Here is a 22,287-nt window from a genome sequence, read left to right on the forward strand (position 1 = left end):
AGAACAGAGTCAACGCCCATCTCCCATTCTCTGGTCTCTGAGCTTGGGATATGTGATGCCAGCACTTTAGAGGAAAGACTTACATATGTACGCTGAGCGCACGTAATTGCTTTACAATTTTCAGCCCAGACTGTCCACTTGGCTTCCTTTATGTATCGTTTTTATTAGTTCACTTGTCATCTATACCTTGTTTAAAACATCGTAAACCCATGATTTAGGGTCCAGTTTTCATGTCATAGGATGAGGGGCCTGTGATCTGGAGCTTGAGACGATCAGGAGAGAGGCCCCCTCGGTCTCCTTCTCTGAATGGAATTCCATCCCCACCCCAATTTGGAGCAGCTGCAATATTCTTTAGAACCATGCTGCTCAACATGACCTTACTCTCTACACAACGATGTCACATCAGTTTTAAATTAAATGAAACTAATTGGTTTCTCTCCACTCTTGTACATTTAAGTGTTTAATGGCTGCAACTGGCTAGTGGCTCCCGTGTTGGAAAAGTGAAGATATAGGACAAGAGTTCTATTGCACAGGGCTGCTTTAGAACCTCTCCTATACCCCCCCCCCCAACATATACTCATACAATTTTTAGTTTAGTCTCCTCTCCTTAGGAGCCCAGGTGGCAGACTGGTTTCACACTGAACTGCTAACCACGGAGGCTGCAGTTCAAAACCATCAGCAGCTCTGCGTGCAAAAGATGAGGCTTTCTCCTGCCATAAAGGGTCCCAGTATCAGAAACTCACAGGGGCAGAACTCTTACGTCATGAGGGGTCCCTGTGAGTCAGGATTGACTCGATGGCAGTGAGTTTTTCTCTTCTTCTCTGCCACCTTATCTCTTTCTCCAATTTTCTCCAGCCTTTCCCCACCTCAAACCCTCTCCAGCTCTAGACAAGATGGGCCGGGGGGAAGTTAAGATTAGAACGGTGAAGGGGAAGGACTTCAGAAAAGACCGTGGTACCATAGAATTCCAAGTCATTGTATCGCTGATGCTGGGACTCCCCTCGTTGCTAGTTTTCAATCCTCACTAATAACCAATTCCGAAAATTCCAAAGCAGACTGAGGCTGAATCTGCTGAGAGTGAAAGAGACTTAGGCCACATCTCCACCACTCTCCACAGAGGCAGGCCCTGGATTATGAAATGAGATGTATTTCCTAACTGTGTCTTGAAGCCGGTCCACGGAATAGGTGCAAGCAGCCCTACTCACTCTTTAGCGCAGCAGATATTCCAAACCTTTTTAATGATTAGAGAGGCCGGTAGGCCGCGCATGAAGGTTGTTGCCATGATGAATTTGCTACAAGCGGGGGTTATTTCAAGCATTTCAAAGGGAAGACAAACTTAGATCATATTCAAGGGCTAGTAGAAGTTGTCCTTAAGTCAGGCGTTCATAACCCCGGTTGCCTGTATTTAAAGACACTTTTGGAATTTCCCTGACCTCTGCTTAAAAACTATTTTAGGGCAACATCCTTTCAAACAGCCGCTTTTAAAGTCTTCTGCTTTCATAAGCATCAGGGAACTTCCAGCCAATGGCAGGAGGCTTGTGAAGAAAATTATCAGAAAAGCCAAGAAAAGTTTGGCCATAGGGCCAGGGAGTTAGACTATGCCTGGCCGGCCTCCACAATGCCTCACTCTCGCAAAAACTAGCTCCCAATTAGTGTGGGCAGAAGAAATGGAAAACAAATAAAATAGAATAAATGGGTGAAGGATGGGATAAATTTTCTGAGTATGTTTTGAGGCTTTTGTTAATATCAGTAACTAGAACTTGGATAGAATTTGATTATGTTAGTTCCATACTTTTGTTCTTATATAAGAAATGGGGTTTGCAACAAATTCTATATCCATAATTAAATATGTAGAATTGTTCCAGTTTTCTGCTATTTCTTATTGTTCTTTTTCCGCATAATGTTTTGTATGCAAAGCCCTACTTCATTCATGTATTCATCCAATCACTACGCCTGGTGGTGGCGCAGTGGCTACACAGTGGGCTTCTGACAGAAAGGTCAGTAGTTCTAAACCACAAGCCTGCTCCAAGGGAGAAAGATGAGGCTTTCTACTCCTGTAACAGTTACAAACTCAGAAACTCACAAGGGCAGTTCTACCCTGTCCTCTAAAAATTCACTGCCATCGAGGCAATGCTGACCCATCACAGTGCACCCCCCCCCACCGGGTTTCTGAGACTGTAACTGTTGAGGGAAACAGAGAATGCACTTCTTCTTCCCCCAGGGTCACTGAGAGTCAGAATCAACTGGATGGCTGGCAGTCATTTGAGGAGGTTTAGCAGCGACACCTTTCTGAGTACTTTGCAGACACTCCCTGAGCCCTTCATGGGACGATGTCATCACTCTTGTGTTTATCTGCAGGGAAATGTCGGGCAAATGTGTGTGCTCCCAGATCCAATGGTTTTCTTTGGCATGGGTGAGTCTGATTGATTGATTGATTTTTTGATTGATTACATAAAGGGTGAGTAGAGGTGAGGAAATCAGTGGCTGTCCCTCTTCTCTTTAAAACTCAAGCCCCGACACGTAGGAAGACCCCCCTGCTACTTACGTGTTTGTAGTCAAAAATCGTGGTGGAGGAGCACGAGCCTGCGTGGACGTTGATGATGGCGGTGTTCTTTTCATTGTCAATGGTCATGGTCTCCTGAACATTGCCACCATTGTTGAGTGGACTGATGATGTTGTAGACCTAGATTTACCACAAAGACATACCGTTTTTCCATAAATGATATGCACATAAAGAGCACCTGCCTGTCGCCAAGCAAAATAAAGCTTTCCCCTGCGATCAGTAAGGAATTGGAGTCTGAAACCTCCCTCCCAGGATCCCAGCCCAAAGCCCAGACACAAGTGAGCTGCCCCCGTGTCCTCCCTGTTTGCAATGAGAACAACAGTGAGCGGCATCAGAGGAGAAACGAGGCTGGCCACATTTTCAAAGTGTGAGTTGCATTTTGGGAGGTATCCTGGTTAGAGCAAAACCATCAGCCCTACTGTTTCCGTTGTTGCTTATTTTGGAGATGCCGCCCAAATGTTGCAAATGGACTCTCTCTGTCAGCTCAGATCGCCTTGGGTTTCCTCCCGCTTTTCCTCCCCCAAGATTTCCAAGAGGCAAAACTCATAGCAACCCAACTCACCTCATATCCATGAGCCTGTGTCCCGAAGGTGACCAGCACCACCAGAAATGCCACCTGAAAAACAGACCAGTCCCATCATTGCCTGAGGGTCGTCATGGGGGGCGGAGCCATGAGAAGACCCCGGATAAGAAAATTGTGACTGTCTAGAGCAGTGGTTCTCAACCTTCCTAATGCTGTGACCCTTTCATACAGTTCCTCGTGGTGTGGTGACCCTCCCCCCAACCATAAAATTGTTTTCGTTGCTACTTCATAACTGTCATTTTGCTATTGTTATGAATCAGGTGACCCCTGAGAAAGGGTTATTTGACCCCCAAAGGAGTCGCAACCCACAGGTTGAGAACCGCTGGTCTAGAAGATAGATGCCTGTGTCTATAGATACCAGTGAGCGGTCATAGATGGTCAACAGCCCACTTCCAAGATGAGAAATACGGTTCACTCACGTAGTAGGCACTGATGACATTCATATACATTGTCAGAGAAAGATTTCTAAGTTTTTCACCTAAATCCCAATCCTTCCCAACATTGTAAGGGTCACATGTTCTTATGCCTGGAGCAATTTGGGGAGGGACTCATTTCCCCATGGGAGCACCTCAGAAGGATTCACACAGCTTTGGGATTATAAGAGCCAGCTGACCTCCTTGTAAAACTTCTTTGCTCCCCGAGACTTTTCGGAAAAGGTAAAATGGATTTTCAAGTGAGAGATGCCTTGGTTTTCTGCGGGAAACTAGGATGGCACTCTTGGGAAGCATCATTCTCTTGTGAAGCGAAGGTCAAGGTGGACTTCCATGTGCGCCTATGACCCAGGCTAGTGTGATACCATTGGGAAAGTGTTGGGGCATGGCCTGTGAGCTGTGACGCTGAGGTCGTCCTGATGTTTAGCTGTAGTACATGTAAGAGACAAATCCAGCATGCTTGGCCTCTCTCTTCTACACATCGAACACTACTGCACTGTCATCGAAAATATCAGTAGGACCTTTCTCCTTCCCTTTCCACCCCACCCTTCACATTTCTATCCTGATAACTGGGAGTGGATCCGCTAGCAGAGGAAGACCTGTATTTCAGGGCATCTTCTCCCATCTGCAAGACACTGCAGTGGGGGGCTCTGGGAGGCTGGGCTCGGGTAACGCAGCTGGAGACATGGAATGGTGACGGCAGGAAGATTGCCCTTCAGGAAGATTTAAGGGCAGAGAGATGGTCACTAAAATCCTCCTATTGCTTAAATGCTGCCAGAGTTGGCCTCTAGATAGGCCCAAGGATGGGTAAATTTCAGATTGACATTTCACATTTACTGGCTTGGGGAAATCATGTTCCTTTGTGCCTCAGACTCCTCAGACGTGAAATGAGGAGCCATGCTACGCAGCTGAAAATATTGCGTCAGTAACTAGATGATGTCATTCCTATGAAATGCCTAAAATGCCCTTGGGAAATGGCAGCTACCGTTAGGATCATGAACATTTTCGGTATTATTATTTTCTAATTACCACATCTTTTGTACAGTCAATGAAGTTATGCTGAAAGGCCAACATTCCGAATCATGAATTGCCATTTAAATCCCCTAGTCATTTCCAATTAGGAGCCCGAGTGGCATAGTGGTTACACATTGGGTTGCCATCCACAAGGTCTGCAGTTTGAAACCACCAGCCACGCCTCACGAGAAAGAACGGGGTTTTCCATTCCTGTAAGCAGTTACAGGCTCAGAAACTCATGGGGACAGTTCTATCCCATCCTATAAGGTTGCTAGGAGTCAGCATCCACTCAGTATCCATGAGTTTGGTTTGGGGGTTTTTGGGGTGTGTTTTGTTTAACTTCTTGCCTATTTCCAATATTTTTGTTGGGTTTTTTTTTGTTTATTTTAGTAAACACCTCCAAAAATAGGCACAGGACAAGTAACTCTTCAACTTAATTTTTAACCCTAGGCCTACCAAAGACATCATTCATTCAGACCCAGACTTTTTGGTTTTTCATTTACCCATAGAAGCCCGCATTGTGTTTGTCTCCAATCCCCGAAAATCAAGGCACACATTCTCTGCAAGCAGTCACACCAGAGCATAAAGAATTGTAAGCGAATACTCACAAGGGTTTCCATTTTGCCTGCAGGGAGGAAGAGCAAGCCGGACCAACTGAAACCACTCAGCGCAGCTTTAGACCTTTATAGTGGCCCGAAGGTGTGGAAACCTGGTCTCCAGGCCATCACTTTGGAAAAGGCCATGTCCTTATCGCTGACCCACCCAGCAAACTCCTTAATCAGGATTGATACCCAGCCACAGGACCTGCTATCAATGAAGTATATGAGTCAGTTATGAAAATTCACCACTTGGTCACTCTGTAAATACTCCCTGCTTATCTGTTCGGTATCACTTGCGATCTCAAATTCCACCCTTTCAAAATATGTCAAGGTGTTTGTTCTCTACATGCGTTTTCTATGTGGCTAAGTTTGTAATCCAGATCTCTCCTCACAATGGTAAAATTCTTCCAGAAGACCTGAGCTGTATGCACATCTGAGTTTTTTCCTTGATGTCCTCCTTGGTGGATTCTTCCACCCAGAGAATGGGCATGAGACTAGAAGTGAAGACGGTGTCTCGGGCCCCTGCTTGAAGAATAAACACCCTTAAGACTTTGTCTTTTACTTGATTCAAACCAAACCAAACCAAACCAAACCAAACCAAACCAAACTCACTGACATTGAGTCGATGGCAACTCCCAGCAACCCTATAGGACAGGGTAGGACTGCTGCAGTGAGTTTCAGAGACTGTACATTTTTTATAAATCATTTGATTGGGAGCTAGTATAACATCCCATAGTTCAATCACATCAAGCAGTTTGTACCACTGCTACCGCAATCAGATTCAAAACATTTTCTTTCTTCTTGAACTCCTTGATATCAGCTCCCTCTTACCCCCTCCCTCCCCCACACTACCCACCAGGAACCTATAGTAGGTTGTTGGGTTTGTTTTTATTTTTTGGCCATCTCTTACATAATCCAATATATCCGTTCACGTACAATTCTCTTGTTTGATCCCATGGCAGGGACTGTACATCTTTATAGGAGTCGAAAGCCCCATTTTTCTCCCGAGGAGCAGCTGAGGGTTTTGAACTGCCAACCTTACTCTTAGCAACCCACTGCATCCCCACTCTGCCACCAGGGATCCTTCTTGGCTTTATAGATGGTACCAAATTCCAGAGGCTGATGAGGAACCATACTCACGGAATACCCTGCACGATTACCAGGGTTAACTTAAAAAAAAAATTGGGTCTTACCTTAAACTACATAAAAACTGATAGTTACATATCTACAGATATTTTGAGGCCCAATGAGAAATTTTAACATTAAAAGAAAGAGATAGTGTCTGGGGTCTTAAAGGCTTGAAGGTGAACAAGCGGCCATCTAGCTCAGAAGCAAATAAGCCCACATGGAAGAAGCACACCGGCCAGTGCGATCATGAGGTGCCCAACGGACCAGGTATAAGGCATCATGCAAAAAAAAAAAAGATATAAGTGTGTGTATGTATGTGTATATGTATATATGTATGTGTATGTATGTGTATATATATATATCATATTAAATGAAGGGGGAAGTGCAGAGTGGAGACCCAAGGCCCAAGTGTCGACCAATGGAGATCCCCTCATAGAGGGGCTTAGGAGAGGAGATGGGTTAATTAGGGTGTGAGGTAGTATTGATGAAGAACACAGCTTTTCCCCAGATCCTGGATGCTTCCTCCCCCCCAACTACCATGATCCGAATTCTACCTTGCAGGGCTGGATAGGACAGAGGCTGTACACTGGTGCATATGAGGGTTGGAGGTACAGGGAATCCAGGGTGGATGATACCTTCAGGACCAAGGGTGTGAGGGACGATGCTGGGAGAGTGGAGGGTGAGTGGGTTGGAAAGGGGGAACTGATTACAAGGATCCACATGTGACCTCTTCCCTGGGAGAGGGACAGCAGAGAAGGGGGGAAGGGAGACTCCGGATAGGGCAAGATATGACAAAATAACGAGGTATAAATTACCAAGGGCATATGAGGGAGGGGGGAATGGGGAGGGAGGGGGGGAAAAAAGAGGACCTGATGCAAGGGGCTTAAGTGGAGAGCAAATGCCTTGAGAATGATTGGGGCAGGGAATGTATGGATGTGCTTTATACAATTGATGTATGTATATGTATGGATTGTGGTAAGAGTTGTTTGAGTCCCTAATAAAATGTAAAAGAGGAAAAGAGAAAAAAATGATTAGGGCAAAGACTGTACAGATGTGCTTTATACAATTGATGTATGTATATGTATGAACTGTGAAAAGAATTGTATCAGCCCCAATAAATTGTTAAAATAAAAAAATTAAAATTAAATTAAAAAAAAGAAAGAAAAAAAATTTTAAAAAATGCAAAGGCGTACAAGCCGAGAACCCCCCACAATAAGCAAACATATGAGGACACGTGAAAAAGCATTGCAACTAGTGTTCTAGTTCATGCATGTGTGGGGTTATTTCAAACAAAACATGTTTAACCGTGTCTCTGGGATCAGTCGATAGTGCAGTTAAGTTCTCCCAGTGAGATACTTATCTGAAGACATCGGGGCTTCAAAATGCCATGGGTGGTTCTGATGGAAAGAACTACTTCAAATTCTGTCCAAACCACTCCTGGGGAAAGTGAGACCCAAGCACATTACAGAGCTTGTAGAAGTTCAGAAGTCTAGTGACAAGGACAAGCCCTTCTGACCCTTGGCCCAATGTTCTCTCTGAGGCAGCAGTTCTCAACCTGGGGGTCGCAACCCCTTAGAGGGGGTCAACCGACCCTTTCACAGGAGTCACCTAAGACCATCGAAAAACACATAAATATTTCACAATATATAATTACAGATATTATTTTGTGATTAATCATTATGTTTTAATTATGTTTAATTATGTAACAATGAAAATACAGCTTGCATATCAGATATGTACACGATGATTCATAACAGTAGCAAAATGACAGTGATGAAGTAGCAAGGAAAATAATTTTATGGCTGTGGGGTCCCCACAACATGAGGAACTGTATGAAAGGGTTGCAGCAGTAGGAAGGTTGAGACCCACTGTTCTAGTGTCTTCTAGGCCTGTTGCCTATTTGCCCACTTTAGTTGGTAAATACCGAAACTTTTAGAGCGATATTTCAATGAGTGGAGGGAATGGCATTCAGGTAGCCACCACACCAGTCATGGACCTTTCTTTTGCTGAATACAGACGTTTGTTTTGGACACGTTGAAGCAAGTCCATCGTGTACATAGACCTTAGGTAACGTTTAAACAATGTCAAATACAGTTTCCAAAAGAGTGGAACCCACTCGCATGTGGAGGGCGGTACAAAGTCTCTGGTTACACACATCTTACCAACACTTGATATTGTCAGAGTGTTAATTTTTGTCAGTATGGTCATCATAAAGTAATACGTATTTGTAATCTAATTTGGTTTCCCCGATGACCTCGGAAATGCAGTGTTTCCTCACAATTTCTACCATCTGGCTTCTTCCTCTGTAATTTGCTGGTTCCAATCCTTTGCAGATTGTTGTACATGTCAGTTGATTTCTGTGGATTCTGTGTGTGGGTTTCCTGAGGAACTCTAAGCAGAAGAATCTTTAATTCTACTGCTCACTCGTTTGCAGTGTCTTTTACTGGATGGAAGTTTAAATTCTCAATCTATTCAAAGAAGTCTTCCTTCATTTTTGCTTAAGAAGCTTTTTTTTCCAAGTCTTTAATGTGTTTCCCCACATTTTCTTAAAAGCTTACATTTACATTTAAGTTCCTCTGATTCTCGCTTTTGACATTTAGTTTTATTATCCTTCAATTTGATACATTTCTTTTGCCCCATTTAGGGATCCAATTGTCCTAGCCACTGCTATGAAGCAACCAGAACTCGTTGCCTTCATACCAGTCAGAGTACAATTGCGCCCCACTGGGTCTTCAATGGCTGAATTTGGGGAAATAGATGACCTCTGAGTAAATGCCAACCTCAAACCTCCAACCCCCAACCCCCAGTCTTTCAGTTAGCAGCTCAGAATCTTAGCTATTTATATTAGTATTCAATCATTCAATATTTTCCTACCAATTTATAATGTCATGTACCCTCCTCATGTACATTGGTTTTCTGTGTTTTCTCCCCATTTTCCCACCACCATCGTGCCAGTTCTGACTCATGGCGACCCTGTAGAACAGAGAAGAACTGCTCTGTTGAGTTTCTGAGACTGTAAGTCTTTCCCAGAGTAGGAAGTCGTGTCTTTCTCGCAAGAAGCAGATGGTGGTTTTGAACTGTTGACCTTGAGGTCAGCAGCTCAATACACAACCACTATGCCATCAGGGCTCCTTATTTCTCTCTATTCTGCTGTGTTGTTTGTCTATCCATATGACATTACATCACAGCCTTAATTTCATTGTCATTGTAAATTCTAGTGTCTGGTGAGTCAACCTTCTCACCCTGGTCATCTTTAAAGCTGCCTGGGTTATGCCTGTAAATGTTCTGTACTGCTTCTTCATTTTTCCACATCATTGCTTTCGACTCTTACATTAGAGAGACCAGTCCCTGCATACGGGCATTACGCTTGGTAAAGTCGAAGGAGAGCAAAAGAAAGTCCCCCAGTGAGACGGAGGGACACAGTGGCTGCAACAAGGGGATTAAGCTCAGGAACAAGTGTGACATTGGCACAGGGATGGGCAGTTTTTGTTCTGTTGCACACTGGCTACTCTGGGCCAGAACCAAGTCAGTGGTACCTAACGCCGCCAACTATGTGAACTGCTAGGTTCTCATTGCGTTTGAGATCATAAGAGAAGGTCATTTGCTAGATAAAATTTGGAAGTTAATTGAAACTGAAAAACAAATCCACTGCCATGCAGTTGATGCTGACTCACTGGGACCCTGTTGGACAGGGTAGAGCTGCCCCCGGTGGGCTCCTGCGACTGCACCTGTTTGAACCTAGAAGACCCATCTTTCTTTTTTTTCCAATCATTTTATTAGGGGCTCATATAACTCTTATCACAATCCATACAGACATCAATTGTGTAAAGCACATTTGTACATTCGTTGCCCTCATCATTCTCAAAACATTTGCTTTCCACTTAAGCCCCTGCCATCAGGTCCTCATTTTTTCCCCTCCCTCCCCATTCTTCCCTCCCTCATGAACCCTTGATAATTTATAAATTATTATTTTGTCATATCTTGCCCTGTCCGACATCTCCCTTCACCCCCTTTGCTGTTGTCCATCCCCCAGGGAGGAGGTCACATGTAGATCCTTGTAATCGGTTCCCTCTTTCCAACCCACTCTCCCTCTACCTTCCCAGTATTGCCACTCACACTGCTGGTCCAGAGGGGATCATCCACCCTGGATTCCCTGTGTTTCCAGTTCCTATCTGTACCAGTGTCCATCCTCTGGTCTAGCCAGACTTGCAAGGGAGAATTGGGATCATGATAGTAGGGAGAGGGGGGAAAGCATTTAGGAACTAGAGGAAAGTTCTATTTTTCATCATTGCTACATCGCACCCTGTCTGGCTCATCTCCTCCCCGAGAGCCCTCTGCCAGGGGATGCCCAGTGGAAGGCCCATCTTTCTCTGAGCAGCAGCCCCTGCTGCCCTTGCGGATGACAGCCCAACAGCCCATGGTGTCCCCACGGCTCCACCAGCGCTCCATCAGATGCTTACACTTGGCTGTTTCTATTACATGGAACTTGCTAGTCTTTGTTTTGCAAATCCTTTTACCTTGTTTATCTGCCTGAAACGCTGCTAGTGGCATGTTCAACAATATTCCCTGATTATATGTTTGTTTGTTTCTACTTAGAATTTTCACGAGTTTTGCTTTATGTAGTTCACCTCACACTCTGGACTATGTGAGGTCACGGTTAGCACATTGTTTTGGGGGGGACATGTGTTTCATTCATTTTTTATGTTTTATATCCTTACTGGACTTCCATTCATATGTTGAGGTTTCTGCTCATTTGTTTTTGCCTCTAGTTTGGTTGGGACTGCTGGTGGCAGAGTACAATTTGGATGGTTTACATCTTTAATTCTTTTCTTTATTTTTAATTATTTTTTAATCATTTTATTGGGAGCTATTATGGATAGTATAACAATCCATCATTCAATTAGATCAAGCATAATTTTACAATGGCTTCCACAAGCATTTCCAAAACATTTTATTACTTCTTGACCTCTATCAGCTCCCTTTTATTTCCTCCCTCCCCTCCCCCAGGAACTCTTATTATTAAATTATGTATTATTGTTGTTGCTGTTGTTTTGCCATATCTTACAACATTCAATGAATCCATTCACCTACAATTCTGTTGTCTGTTGCTCTCCAGTGGCGTTATACCCTCAGTATTGCTAACAGTTCCCCTTTACCCCCTCCACCACCACCCCCTCTATTCCTGTACCCTCATTACTCCCATTAGTATTTCTGAATGGTTTATCCATCTTGGATTTCATGCAGCGAACAATCTTAATTATACAAATGAACATACACAGGTCTCACATGATTAATGAGGTAAAACTAAGATGATAATAGTAGAGGGGAGGAAATATTAAAGAACTAAAGGATAGTTGTGTGCTTCATCAGTGCTCTACTGCTCCCTGGACACATGATCCCTTCTGTGAGGGACTGTCCGAATGTCTTACGTAAAGGTGGGTTTTGGGTCTCCACTTTGTCTAAGTTCCTTCACATCACTTTGATTGCTTGTTTTTGAACTCCTCGTGACTATAAAGACGGGTGTGCTTCTTCCACGTGGGCAGCTAGATGACCACTTGTTTACCTTCAAGCCTTTGAGACTCCAGACACTTTATCTTTTATTTTCAACGTTTCTGTGTGGTCTTATTTTAGATGTGTCTCCTGCCTGTAGCATTGTACCATGTGTTATATATTCTTCATTCTGAAAGACTCCATGTCTTATAGCGAAGGGTCATCAGCTTCCTTCTGGTCATTCCTCCAGTGTTTTAGATTTATTTCTGCTTAGTTATTTTACTACATTTACCTCTTTCTTTACAAGTCTTAAGGCATCCTGGGGGAACGGTATTTAAAGCGTTCAGATGCCAACCGAAATGTCCGTAGTTCAAAACCACGAGCTGCTGCACGACGAACAGATGTGTGTGGCAGTCTGCTCCCATCCACATCACAGTCTTGGCAATCCTATGGAATCCACTCAGTGACAGTGGGTTGGTTTGGGAATTTTACATTCTTTTCCTGTGTATTTCTGCCTTCTTCTAACCATGGAAGATCTAGAGGTGAAAAGGAAATTATTGAGATTTTGATGGGCACAGTTATGTTGTTATTGCTTTTCCATGCTGTTGAAGTGGTGGTTTTGATTCAGAAAACCCATGTACCGCAAAGCAAAGCAGCACCCGGTCCTCTGCCGTCCTCTGTTTGAGCCCACTTTGCAGTATTGTATAAGCAATCTTGTTGAAGTCTTCCTATTTTCCATTGCCTCTACCTTACCAAGCGTGATGTCCTCCATCAGGAGCCGGCCCCTCCTGCGGACAGGCCCAATGACATGAGTCAAGGTTTCACCACCTTCATTTATAAGGAGCATTTTGGCTGTACTTCTTCCAAGACAGATTAATTCAGTCTTTCTGGCACTCCGTGGAATGTTTAATAGTCTTCTCCAACACCATTTTTTAAAAACATCAATCATTCTTAGTCCATCACCGTCCACCTTTCACATGCACATAAGCTGATCCAAATGACCCCGGTCTAGGTCAGGCACACTTTAATCCTTCCAATGGTATCCCTATTTCCTAACATTTTAAAGAGGCCATTTGCAATCGATTTGGCTTCATTGGTTGTGGCTCCAAGTAGAGCAAAATCCTTAACCGCTTCCATCATTCTCCATTTATCCCCATGGCGTTTGTTGATGCCGTCGGGAGGATTTTTGTTTTCTACGGGTTGACATGTCATCCGCGTACTCGCTGACCATCATCAGGAAGGCTTCAAGTCCTCTCCACTTTCAACAAACAACGTTGTGTGTGTCATCTGCAAAGTACATGTTATTAACCCTTACCTCAGTTCTGATGGTGCCTCCTTCTCCGTGCAGTCTAGATTCTTGGGTTCCTGTTTTCGTGGGCTAGAGAATGAACAAGTCTAGTGAAAGGACACAACCCACACTGGACTGGGTTGCCTAGAGAAGCAAAACCAGAGGCACTCATCTATGTGTAAGAAGGAACTTGAAATCAAGAAGGCACCCTGGCCCCTTCCAGCTCAAGGCCATGGGTCCAATGCCAGCCCGGGCTCTCGTCAGACTCATGTCACTACAGACTGTCGATGCAGCACAGTGAAGGAGGAACCCAGGGGTGGGTGCAGGATCCCAAGGATCCCAAATCTGAGGAACCATGGCAGGGTGCCAACAGCTCTCCAGGTCAACAGCCCTGTGGGGCCACCCCTAAAGGCAGTCATAGGGAAGTCCCCCTCGGTGAGGAGGAAGGTGAAGTGCCAGAGAGGAAGGAGAAGTTAACCTTGTCTCTCCTCTAAAAAGGCCACACCCCCAGGAAGGCATCACCAGGCTCTGACCCGACTGACAGGTTGGACTCCACCCGTACCCGTTCACACAGGGTCAAGTTGACATAAAATCTAACTGCCATACCATCCCACTGTACGCCCCTCCCAACTTTAAACCAGGAGATCAGCTGCCTCTTTGTCTGTGGACAGGTTCTGCAGGAGCACAATTAGGTGCTCTTGAATTCCCATTAGTCACAGTATTTTCCATAACGTGCTCTGATCCATACAGTAGCGTTCATAAAGCACAGACAAACGTCTCTCTGGTGTTCCCTGCTTTCAGCCAAGATCTATCTGACACCAACAATGACATCAGTCATCCCATAGTAGCAGTCAAGAAATCAAATTAGAATCTGCCACAAAAGACCTCTTTACATGTGAAAACAAGAGAGATGTCACCTTGAGGACCAAAGTGAGCCTGATCCAGGCCATGGTGTCCTCGGTTGTCCCAGGTGCCGGTGGCAGTTGGACTAAGCACAGGGAAGAATTGCTGAAGTGACTCGGTGTCTATAGAGGCACTACTTAAAAGGCACTTGGGTTATTTTCAGGTTTTGATTGTTACAAATAAAACCACTATAAATATTTGTTTGTAGGGTTTGATGTGCACATGTGAACCTGTCCATAGACCAAGAGGCGGGTGCACATGCCTTTGAGTGGACTTGCTGGGCCATATGGTAAGCGTGCTGTATGGTCATTAGACACTACCAAACTGCTTTCCAACTGGCTGCCTCACCTTCCATTGCCATGAGCAAGGCATCGTTGGCCTGGTTATTTTTCGTCCTTGCCAACATTTGGAATTCTCTGCATTTTTCTGTTCGTTTGTTGTTGTCGCCATTCTAATTGGGTGTATCGTCGTGTATGCATTTCCGTCATGGGCACGATGCTGAGCGTCTTTTCCTGTACAGATCTGCCTGTAAAGTAAGACGACAGGGAAGCATCTGAGAGAAATGTAACTACTCTTTGTAGATTAGCGTGTCATCACTTACTCTGAGACAGATGCCATGTATCTATCAGTGATGTGTGGTGGCCTCCCCGGGGCATCTTCCCGGTTGTGAGTTTCTTGCGATAGAATGCATACCCCTCACATCTAAGATAGCTCCTGCCACATGATCAGGGCTCAGTAAATGAGGCTCTCAACTGAAACCCTGATACACAAAATAGGATTCTACTCAGTTGGGCTACATTCCTGAAAGCAAGAAGCGGACAATTTCTCAGAACTTCTCTCAGAAGCTTCCTTGTTTTCTCACTTTCCTTTTGGTATGTCAGACCTATGTTTATTTATACCTTCTCTGGCTAATTGTGATTAAACGAGATCCACATACATGTTTATAGATCTTCTCTATACGTGCCTTATATTCCTCTCTAAGGAGAAGAGATCAAACGTAAAGGTGTGTCCATTGCAGAAACACAGTAATAATTACTGTTTGCCTTTTCCAAGGAAACACCCCTAACCACCAACTAAAATATTAATTTACTGGGCAGAGCTCGGGAGATTTGTAACATATGGGTGTGTGAGAAAGAAATGGTCCCTCTGACAGGCGGAGAGAAAGGGAACTTCAAGAGGCTGTCGGTGAAGGATTCGATCCATACAAACCTGGAGCTCAGTGCATGGCAGCCTGTAGGTACTTGGTGGGATCCTTTCAACTCACTTTTTTTTCTCCTGTTAATTGCGACTAAACACATGAACGTAATGGTAAGCCTGCGACGATGAAGGCTTCTGAAAAGGAGTCTCCTCATGGCCACTGATCCCCCGGCTCACGCCCCGTGGCTTCTGCTGCGACCCCGGGCAGAGTGGTCAGATCCTTCCTCCTCACAGGCCCGTGTCCCCTACAGCCCAGCTGAAGACCCATCTTCTGCAGGAAGCCCCTGTGGCCACTCCAGCATAGAGAACTCATCTTCTCTCCTTACCTGGAGAAACGTCCAGGTCCAAGAGAGTTCAGAGTTAGGTTTGGGTTCAGAGTTACAGGAATCCACGATTCCTTTCTTCTCTGATAGGGGAACTTAAGCAAGTCAATGCCTCTCAGAACCTCACTTTCTTGCTGTACTTTAGTCTACCTGTATTAGGTTTTTGTCTTGCCTCCCTTCTGAACCAGATACAGAATTCTCAGGAACAAGTGAAAAATGAAAACATGGGGTCCCTTGTTTGAAAAACCAAGGAGCCTGGTGGCGTAGTGGTTACACGTTGAGCTGCCAACTACAAGGCCAGCGGTTCAAAAACACCAGCTGCTCCGCAGGAGAAAGGCGAGGCTCTCTACTCCCATTGAGCTATAATCTTGGAAACCCACAGGATAGTTCTACCCTAGGGTCCTTGTGATTGCAGCAGACTTGATGGCAGTGAGTCTGGATTTGGGGATTTGTTCGAGGAACAGGATTTGGGTGAGGTGGGATGAGGGGGCTCTTTTCTTTATTCTGTGTTCTCTCTCAGAGCTCTGCGGGAGAAGGATGGTGCTTTCTACTCCCGTAAGGAGTCACAGTCTTACAAACCCACGGGGGCAGTTCTACCTTGTCCCATATGGTCAAGATGAGTCAGAATTAACTCGATGGCAGTGAGTGAGTGAGTGAGTGAGTGAGTGAGTGAGTGAGTGAGAGATGTTCTCTCTTGCCTCCGGTCAGGGTGTTTCTGATATGCTATTTAGTGTCACTCTGCAGTCCCTGGTTGGGGGGGACCATCAATGCTCTCAGAGATTCAAGTCCATTCAAAGGCACTTAGGAAGAAAGACTTGGCAGTCTACCTCCAAACACAGTTAGCCATTGCAAACACTCTAGAGTACAGTTCTACTCTGCCACATGGACTTGATGGCAACTGGCTCTAGGACTAAGGCCACTCTCCCTTGGGCACAGGATGCCAGTGCCACAAGTACAGACCTTCAAGACACCTAGCGCCCACCTCACGACTACGCTCAGTTGCATGTGGTCCCACTAGCACCCTCCCTGCACCTGCGCCCAGGTCCTGCCAGCAGAGGGCAGCAGCAGCTGTTGGGTTGAGGTAAGGGATGGAGTACTTGGGACCCCATGCCAAGGTCAGTGAGTAGGACCACAAGTGAGCCAACACCCGAGCCCTTGGGCATGCACCACGGTTCTGTTGGGCCTCACTGAAGAAACACAACTTCCAAAGCAAGCACACGTAATCAGAGATAAAGTATTACCTCTGAAGTCCACAAAAGAAATCACAGACCACAGTACCTACTGGCCACAGGCCCACCAAGCTGGCCATCCCCTCACCAAGATCTCAGAGTGCAGGGATGTAGGCACTCATTGTCCTAGGCCTTTAAATCAACTCTCTGAGCAGGCTTCGCTGGGGCGTTGTATGAGCATGAAATATTAACTGGATGTGCTTCAATATGAGAAAATGAGGAAAGGGTTATGGGTCGAGCGGATGAACTTTCTTGACCTGAACAAGGGGAGTTGGTTCTTTATTCCAACCCAGCACGGCCTCGGAGGGAGAAGTGCATTCTGGAATCCGTGCCTACTGATAGGTGTCATCCAGTATTATTAATTCTGAGACTGAGAGATGAGGGGTGCGGCGGGGAGAGAACAAACAGTGAAGCTCAGAACACTCCAAGCACTGCTGAGGATCCAATATCTTCATCTGACCATGTTTTCATCTAACAGTGAAAAGATGACGTGTGTGTGTGTGTGTGTGTGTGTGTGTGTGTGTTCCATCTGAGAAACCAGTACAGACCGGTCATCCCACAGAAGATGACAAGCATTCACAGCTGAGTGTCCTTATTCAATGGCCTCGGGACAAGAGCTTGGCTTTGGCTTCTTTTTCTGTCTTCCCAAGGAAGACAGTGTCGTGGTGACCACCAGGATCCGGGGAGACCAGGGGTCCAGGTCTGGCTCTGCGGTGGACGGGCTGATGTACAGTGGTTCTCACCATTTTGGATCTGATTTTTATCTTCCAATGGGCAGTTCTGGTTCCCCCAAAGCAGACAGCAGTAGCTAAAGGGACCTGAAGCCCGAAAGCCTTTCCACCAGTTTTCTCGAACCGGCCTCAGGGGAAAGAAACAGCACCAAGACCAAGTATGATCTCAGAACTGGCGAGTGGAGTCATTCTCAGCAACATTGTGCTATGACTTCGTGATTTCTGTTCCTCGCCCCGGCCTATCTGCTCCAGAATCTTTTCAGAGCAGAGGGAAGTGCTTAAACAGGCTCCCCTGTTCTTCCCCGGGATGACAAGTGAATTACAGACCCACCCACACTTTATCTTGACTTTCACATATTTGAGCCAGATGATGTCATTACTCAGGGGACCTTCTGTTAGCAAATGCTATCCAAATCCTGCGTCTACACTGTAACACTCAAGGTAATAACTGGTCTGAGACATAACGTATCATTACTGGGCGGAGAGGGGGGCATCCAGGAGGTCTGCCCAACACAGTGGGATTGACGTATACAAGCAGCCACAGAAAGGCAGGGTTGTCTTTTGAAAGGCAAGGGTCCCAGAGGAGACAACACAAAGCAAGAAGAGCTTCCTTGACTTTATGGTCATCTGAAAGGCATTTCCCTCCAATATCCAAACAGCTGTGTTCACAAGAGTGGGTTTTCTAGAATGAGCTGCTTTCCAGCCACCCCTGCGAGCGCTCTCTTTTACCCTGTCCTGCTGCCGTGTGTCTCCATGGGACTTTTCTGGCCACAAGAACGTATGGAGCATTTGAACCCAGGACACCAAGAGGCTGGGAGCTATAGCTGTCGTAAAAACGAGTCTTAACTGAGGCTGGTAGACAGAGAGCAGGGGTGGGAGCATCCATCTTGCCAGATGAAGAAGAAGACATGTTCAAATTTCACAGGGAATCACTGGCCAGGGACCATCCCAGGCTCATCCGTCATCACAGGGCAACACAAATCACTGGGGGGAACCAAATAGTAAAACGATCCGGAGAAGAAGGCAGAATCTGTTCATTGAAGGGGCTTCCACATCCAGGCAAACAACTCTAAGGTGAGGTTGGCTTCGGAAAAGCAGAGGGGCATCAGAAGTGAAAGGAACCCTCAAGGAGGTGGACTGACTGACAGGACAGACAGCCGCAACAACGGGAGGAGGCACACCGACTGTCGTGAAGATGTCACAAGGCCAGGTGATGCTTTGGTTTCGTCTGAGTGAGGCGTCATGAGTCAGCAGGGACTCAGTGGCAATAGCTGCAGCCAGGGCCATCCGAGTCCTAAGAGGGGAATGAGAATGACAAGGCAGATGTGATGACCAAGGACCTCGGAGGGGCTGAGCCTGGGAGCGCAGGGGAAAATGCACAGCCAGATCCGTCACTCAGGAGCCGGGGTGGCGCTGTTGAGTTCAGGGATGTCCTACTAACCCCAGGTTGGTCATTCAGACCCACCAGCCATTCCGCAAGAGAACGATGCTGCTGCCCGCTCCCGTGGCGATGTGCAGCTGCGGGACCTCTGGAGGGGTCGCTATGAGCCAGGGTCAACTGGATGGCAGTGTGTGAGGGCAGTCCCCAGTACATCCAGAAAGGAAAGGGAATCTCTAATCAGGATGTTGAACTGCAGCATTGTCTTCCACACCGAAGCGGAGGGAGAATTGAGAGTCTGACTTCTATGGGAAACCCTAACAAGTCTCTTCAGCGAGAGGTGATTAGGCATGTGGGACATAGGCCGCATCCCCAGTTTGTGGCGCCTACAGGGCGTTGCCACCCAAGTGGACATCCCAGGGTGGGGAGCATAGGGAAGCCATGGGTGGGGGCGACTTGTTAGATAAGGTGGTGAGGGAGGCTGGTTTCTTGGCACGGCCCAGCTTCCACCTCTGTGGCCAGGCAAGGCCCTATTTACTCATGGGCTGGTTAGTCCCACACCAAGCCTACAGCACTGGGACCATTCATGTGTCACCAGAGCCACTGGGTGGAGTGTGGCGGGGGCGTCTCCCTGTAGGTCAGGGTGCTCAGGAGGAAGAGCCTCTTCCCTCAGTGGGGGGACCAAGGGGATCATCCTCAACCTCAGTCCTCTTCACATCCAAGGCCAAAAGTGATCAGGAAGCATGAGCGAGTCTCCTGCCCCTTCTCTCCTCGCGAGCTTTGTTGTGGCTGTTTCGTGGAAATGCTGCCATGGAAGACAGACAAAACTTACCAACTTTTCTCTCACCTCTACAGAACCCAGAATAGGCCAGACCCGTATAAGATGCTCAGCAGGCTCCTTTTGGGAATGTGACGTGCGTAAAGGAGATGGTTGTGCTGGAGGATGGGAAACTGTCCAATAGGTCTATTTATTTCGGATTGACGAAGTTAGGGACTCAACAACATTGTATGAAGGGAAATTTTCTTTTTTCACTACCAGAAAGCATCAGATCGACAGGAGAAATGGACTCGCTGACCCCAAGAAGAACAGAATCGAGTTTTCCTGGGTCATTGGAACCAGTGGCTCATCAGGATGCCTATTCAGACACAGCACCATTGTCACGTCCCTAAAGAAAATGCTCTCAAGGGATGAGAGAGATGTCAGAGGGAGAAACTGAACCGAGGGGCCGGCAAGGAGGAAAGAAGGCCACTAAGGTTCTGGGTGGACGTAGCCAAATCAGATTTCTGGCCGAGTGAGTCCTAGCACGCTTGATAGGCAAATATAATGGGGACCACCTCCAAGGGCAATACTGTTGGATTCAGAATTGTTTTCTATTTGTTTTTTTGTTTGTTTGTTTTTGTGTCAAGGAGCACCTTTTGGAGCGGCATTTCACAGCTCACTGTAGAAAGTGGCAACATCAAGTTCTTGATAAGGTTTGACTTGCAACCCGTGACCCAGGCACCGCGCCACTGCCTTTGGGGTGATTCTCAAGGTCAAGGCCAAGGCCATGCAATGTGTTCCTTCTGTGGTGGCTCTGCCTGGGATATGATGCTATCTAGTGTGACAAAGACCTCTTCACAGGTGTTTTCTCCCCACCCCAGGCTTCTTGTCCTTTGACTGCTAGCGATGAATTGGAGAGGACTCAGCTGGCATATTAACAATGCGAGCAAGCCCTCACACCCGCTACACTGAGCCAGCCGCGTCAACATTTGATAAAGACGTTGATAGGGCACCAAGATTCATCATGGTCTAAGCATCCCACTCAGGCACTTGATGAGATTCAACACATACGACGTTACCACGTTGGAGCAAAAATGAATCAAAGCTTTAATTCACCTCCAGCACTCTGTAGGAGCATTTACCAGTTTGTCTGTTGAGAGTTCCTACCATTTCTGATTTTTTAAAATGTTATGGCTATTGCTTTGGTTATCTCGGGCTGCTCTACCAGAAATGCCAACGATGGATGACTTTGACAAACAACATCCAGGGCTCCAGCTCTAGGGGAATGAGCCTCGGGGGCATAGTGGTCATTCGTTGGGCTGTGAACTGCAAGATCAGCAGTTCAAAACCACCAGCTATTCCGAGGAAGAAAGATGGGGCATTCTACTCTCATAATGAGTCACCGTCTCAGAAACCCATAAGGGCAGTTCTACCTTTTCTGAGAGGGTCGCGATGTGTCGGTATCGATTTCATGGCAGGAAGGGTGTGAGTGAGCTCTGGGGGAAGGCTGTTTTCTCTTTATAAGCTCCTGGGTCTAGCTCTAAGTCCTTCTCTCCTTTATTCACCATGGGCCCAGCGGTCATTAGAATTCTACTTGTGTCTTGGCATCCATCTCCCTGTAGGTCTAGAAGCTTCTCAGCACAGGTCTTTGAGGTTCTGCAGATATGTTCTGCTCTCAACAATATTTTTCTGGATCAAAGTCAGATCCCTCCAATCTCTGCTCTATTGTTTAATCCCTTTTCTATCTCAAAAGAAGTTGACTCAAGATACAACCTCATCCTGCAGGATGTCATTTCCACGAATCCTGCCACAGTAGCATCATAGGGGTTAGAATTTACAAGAACAATTCCATCACATTACCAAATAGAGGGTAATTACATGATATGGAGACTCCCGCCCTAGCCTAGTGGACACATGTTTGTTTGTTTGTTTGTTTGTTTGTTTGGAGGGGGAGGGAGAGACACAAGTCTATTCCTAACAGATATTCTTAAACTATTTTCATGTGTTTTCTAAAATGTATCCAGGAGCAAATAAAAAGAATTTCTTTAAAAAAAAAAACCCCAAAAACTCCAGGAATAAAGAAGGAGGAACATTCCAGCTAGGAGATGGGGATGACATGATGGAGGCAGTGGTCCTTGAGCTGAGCCTTGGCAAAGGAGGCCAGCACCTAGAGAAAGACAGAGGGATGGGCCTGCAGAGTCCAAGGACAGCACGGGCAAGGGCCCAGAGCACGGCACACCTTGACTGTTACAAGACCGATGGAAACTCTGGCGTCATCAGTACACGGATATAGACAGCGTCAGGTGACAGGCACCGCTGGGAAGGCTTCGAGGCCTCATGATAAAAGACCCTGGATGCTCTCCTTATGAGTCGGGCTTTTATCTTGCAGGTGCCTGTGCACGTGTTTAAGCTGGAAACGTTTCCATGTGTGCTTTAGAAGGACCACTCTAGGGAAAGTGGAGAAAAGGCACAAGCATCTATAGCTCAGAGAGACGGGTTACAAGTGCACTGAAGGTCCAGGTGGGAGAAACCCTGGGAAGGTTCAGAGGTGACATGCATTTCCAAGAAGAAAAAACACAACTTTGTAACTTGGGAAACTAACTGATGTTTGCAGCGCCCCCATTTCTCACAAACGCACAGGACTATCGCTGAGAGCATGTTGGAGGGCAG

At 46.2% G+C, this 22,287-nt stretch overlaps 1 protein-coding gene across 3 annotated transcripts in view; it reads right to left on the minus strand.

Moving 5' to 3' along the window:
- GKN2 (gastrokine 2) overlaps positions 1-22,287 on the minus strand; it is a 39,103-nt gene that overhangs the window by 3,179 nt on the left and 13,637 nt on the right. For 2 of the 3 annotated variants that reach the window (XM_075535687.1, XM_075535688.1), the window contains 4 exons: positions 14,348-14,525; positions 13,124-13,186; positions 3,126-3,179; positions 2,546-2,683 (listed from right to left, as the gene is read on the minus strand). In XM_075535687.1, coding sequence (XP_075391802.1) covers positions 2,546-2,683; positions 3,126-3,179; positions 13,124-13,186; positions 14,348-14,449 — 357 coding nt within the window. In that variant the 5' untranslated portion in view covers positions 14,450-14,525. The remainder of the gene's footprint in view (positions 1-2,545; positions 2,684-3,125; positions 3,180-13,123; positions 13,187-14,347; positions 14,526-22,287) is intronic. The other variant, XM_075535689.1, reaches the window with a different exon arrangement.

The sequence above is a fragment of the Tenrec ecaudatus genome, chromosome 17 (genome assembly GCF_050624435.1).
Source record: "Tenrec ecaudatus isolate mTenEca1 chromosome 17, mTenEca1.hap1, whole genome shotgun sequence".
Lineage (NCBI taxonomy): Eukaryota > Metazoa > Chordata > Mammalia > Afrosoricida > Tenrecidae > Tenrec > Tenrec ecaudatus.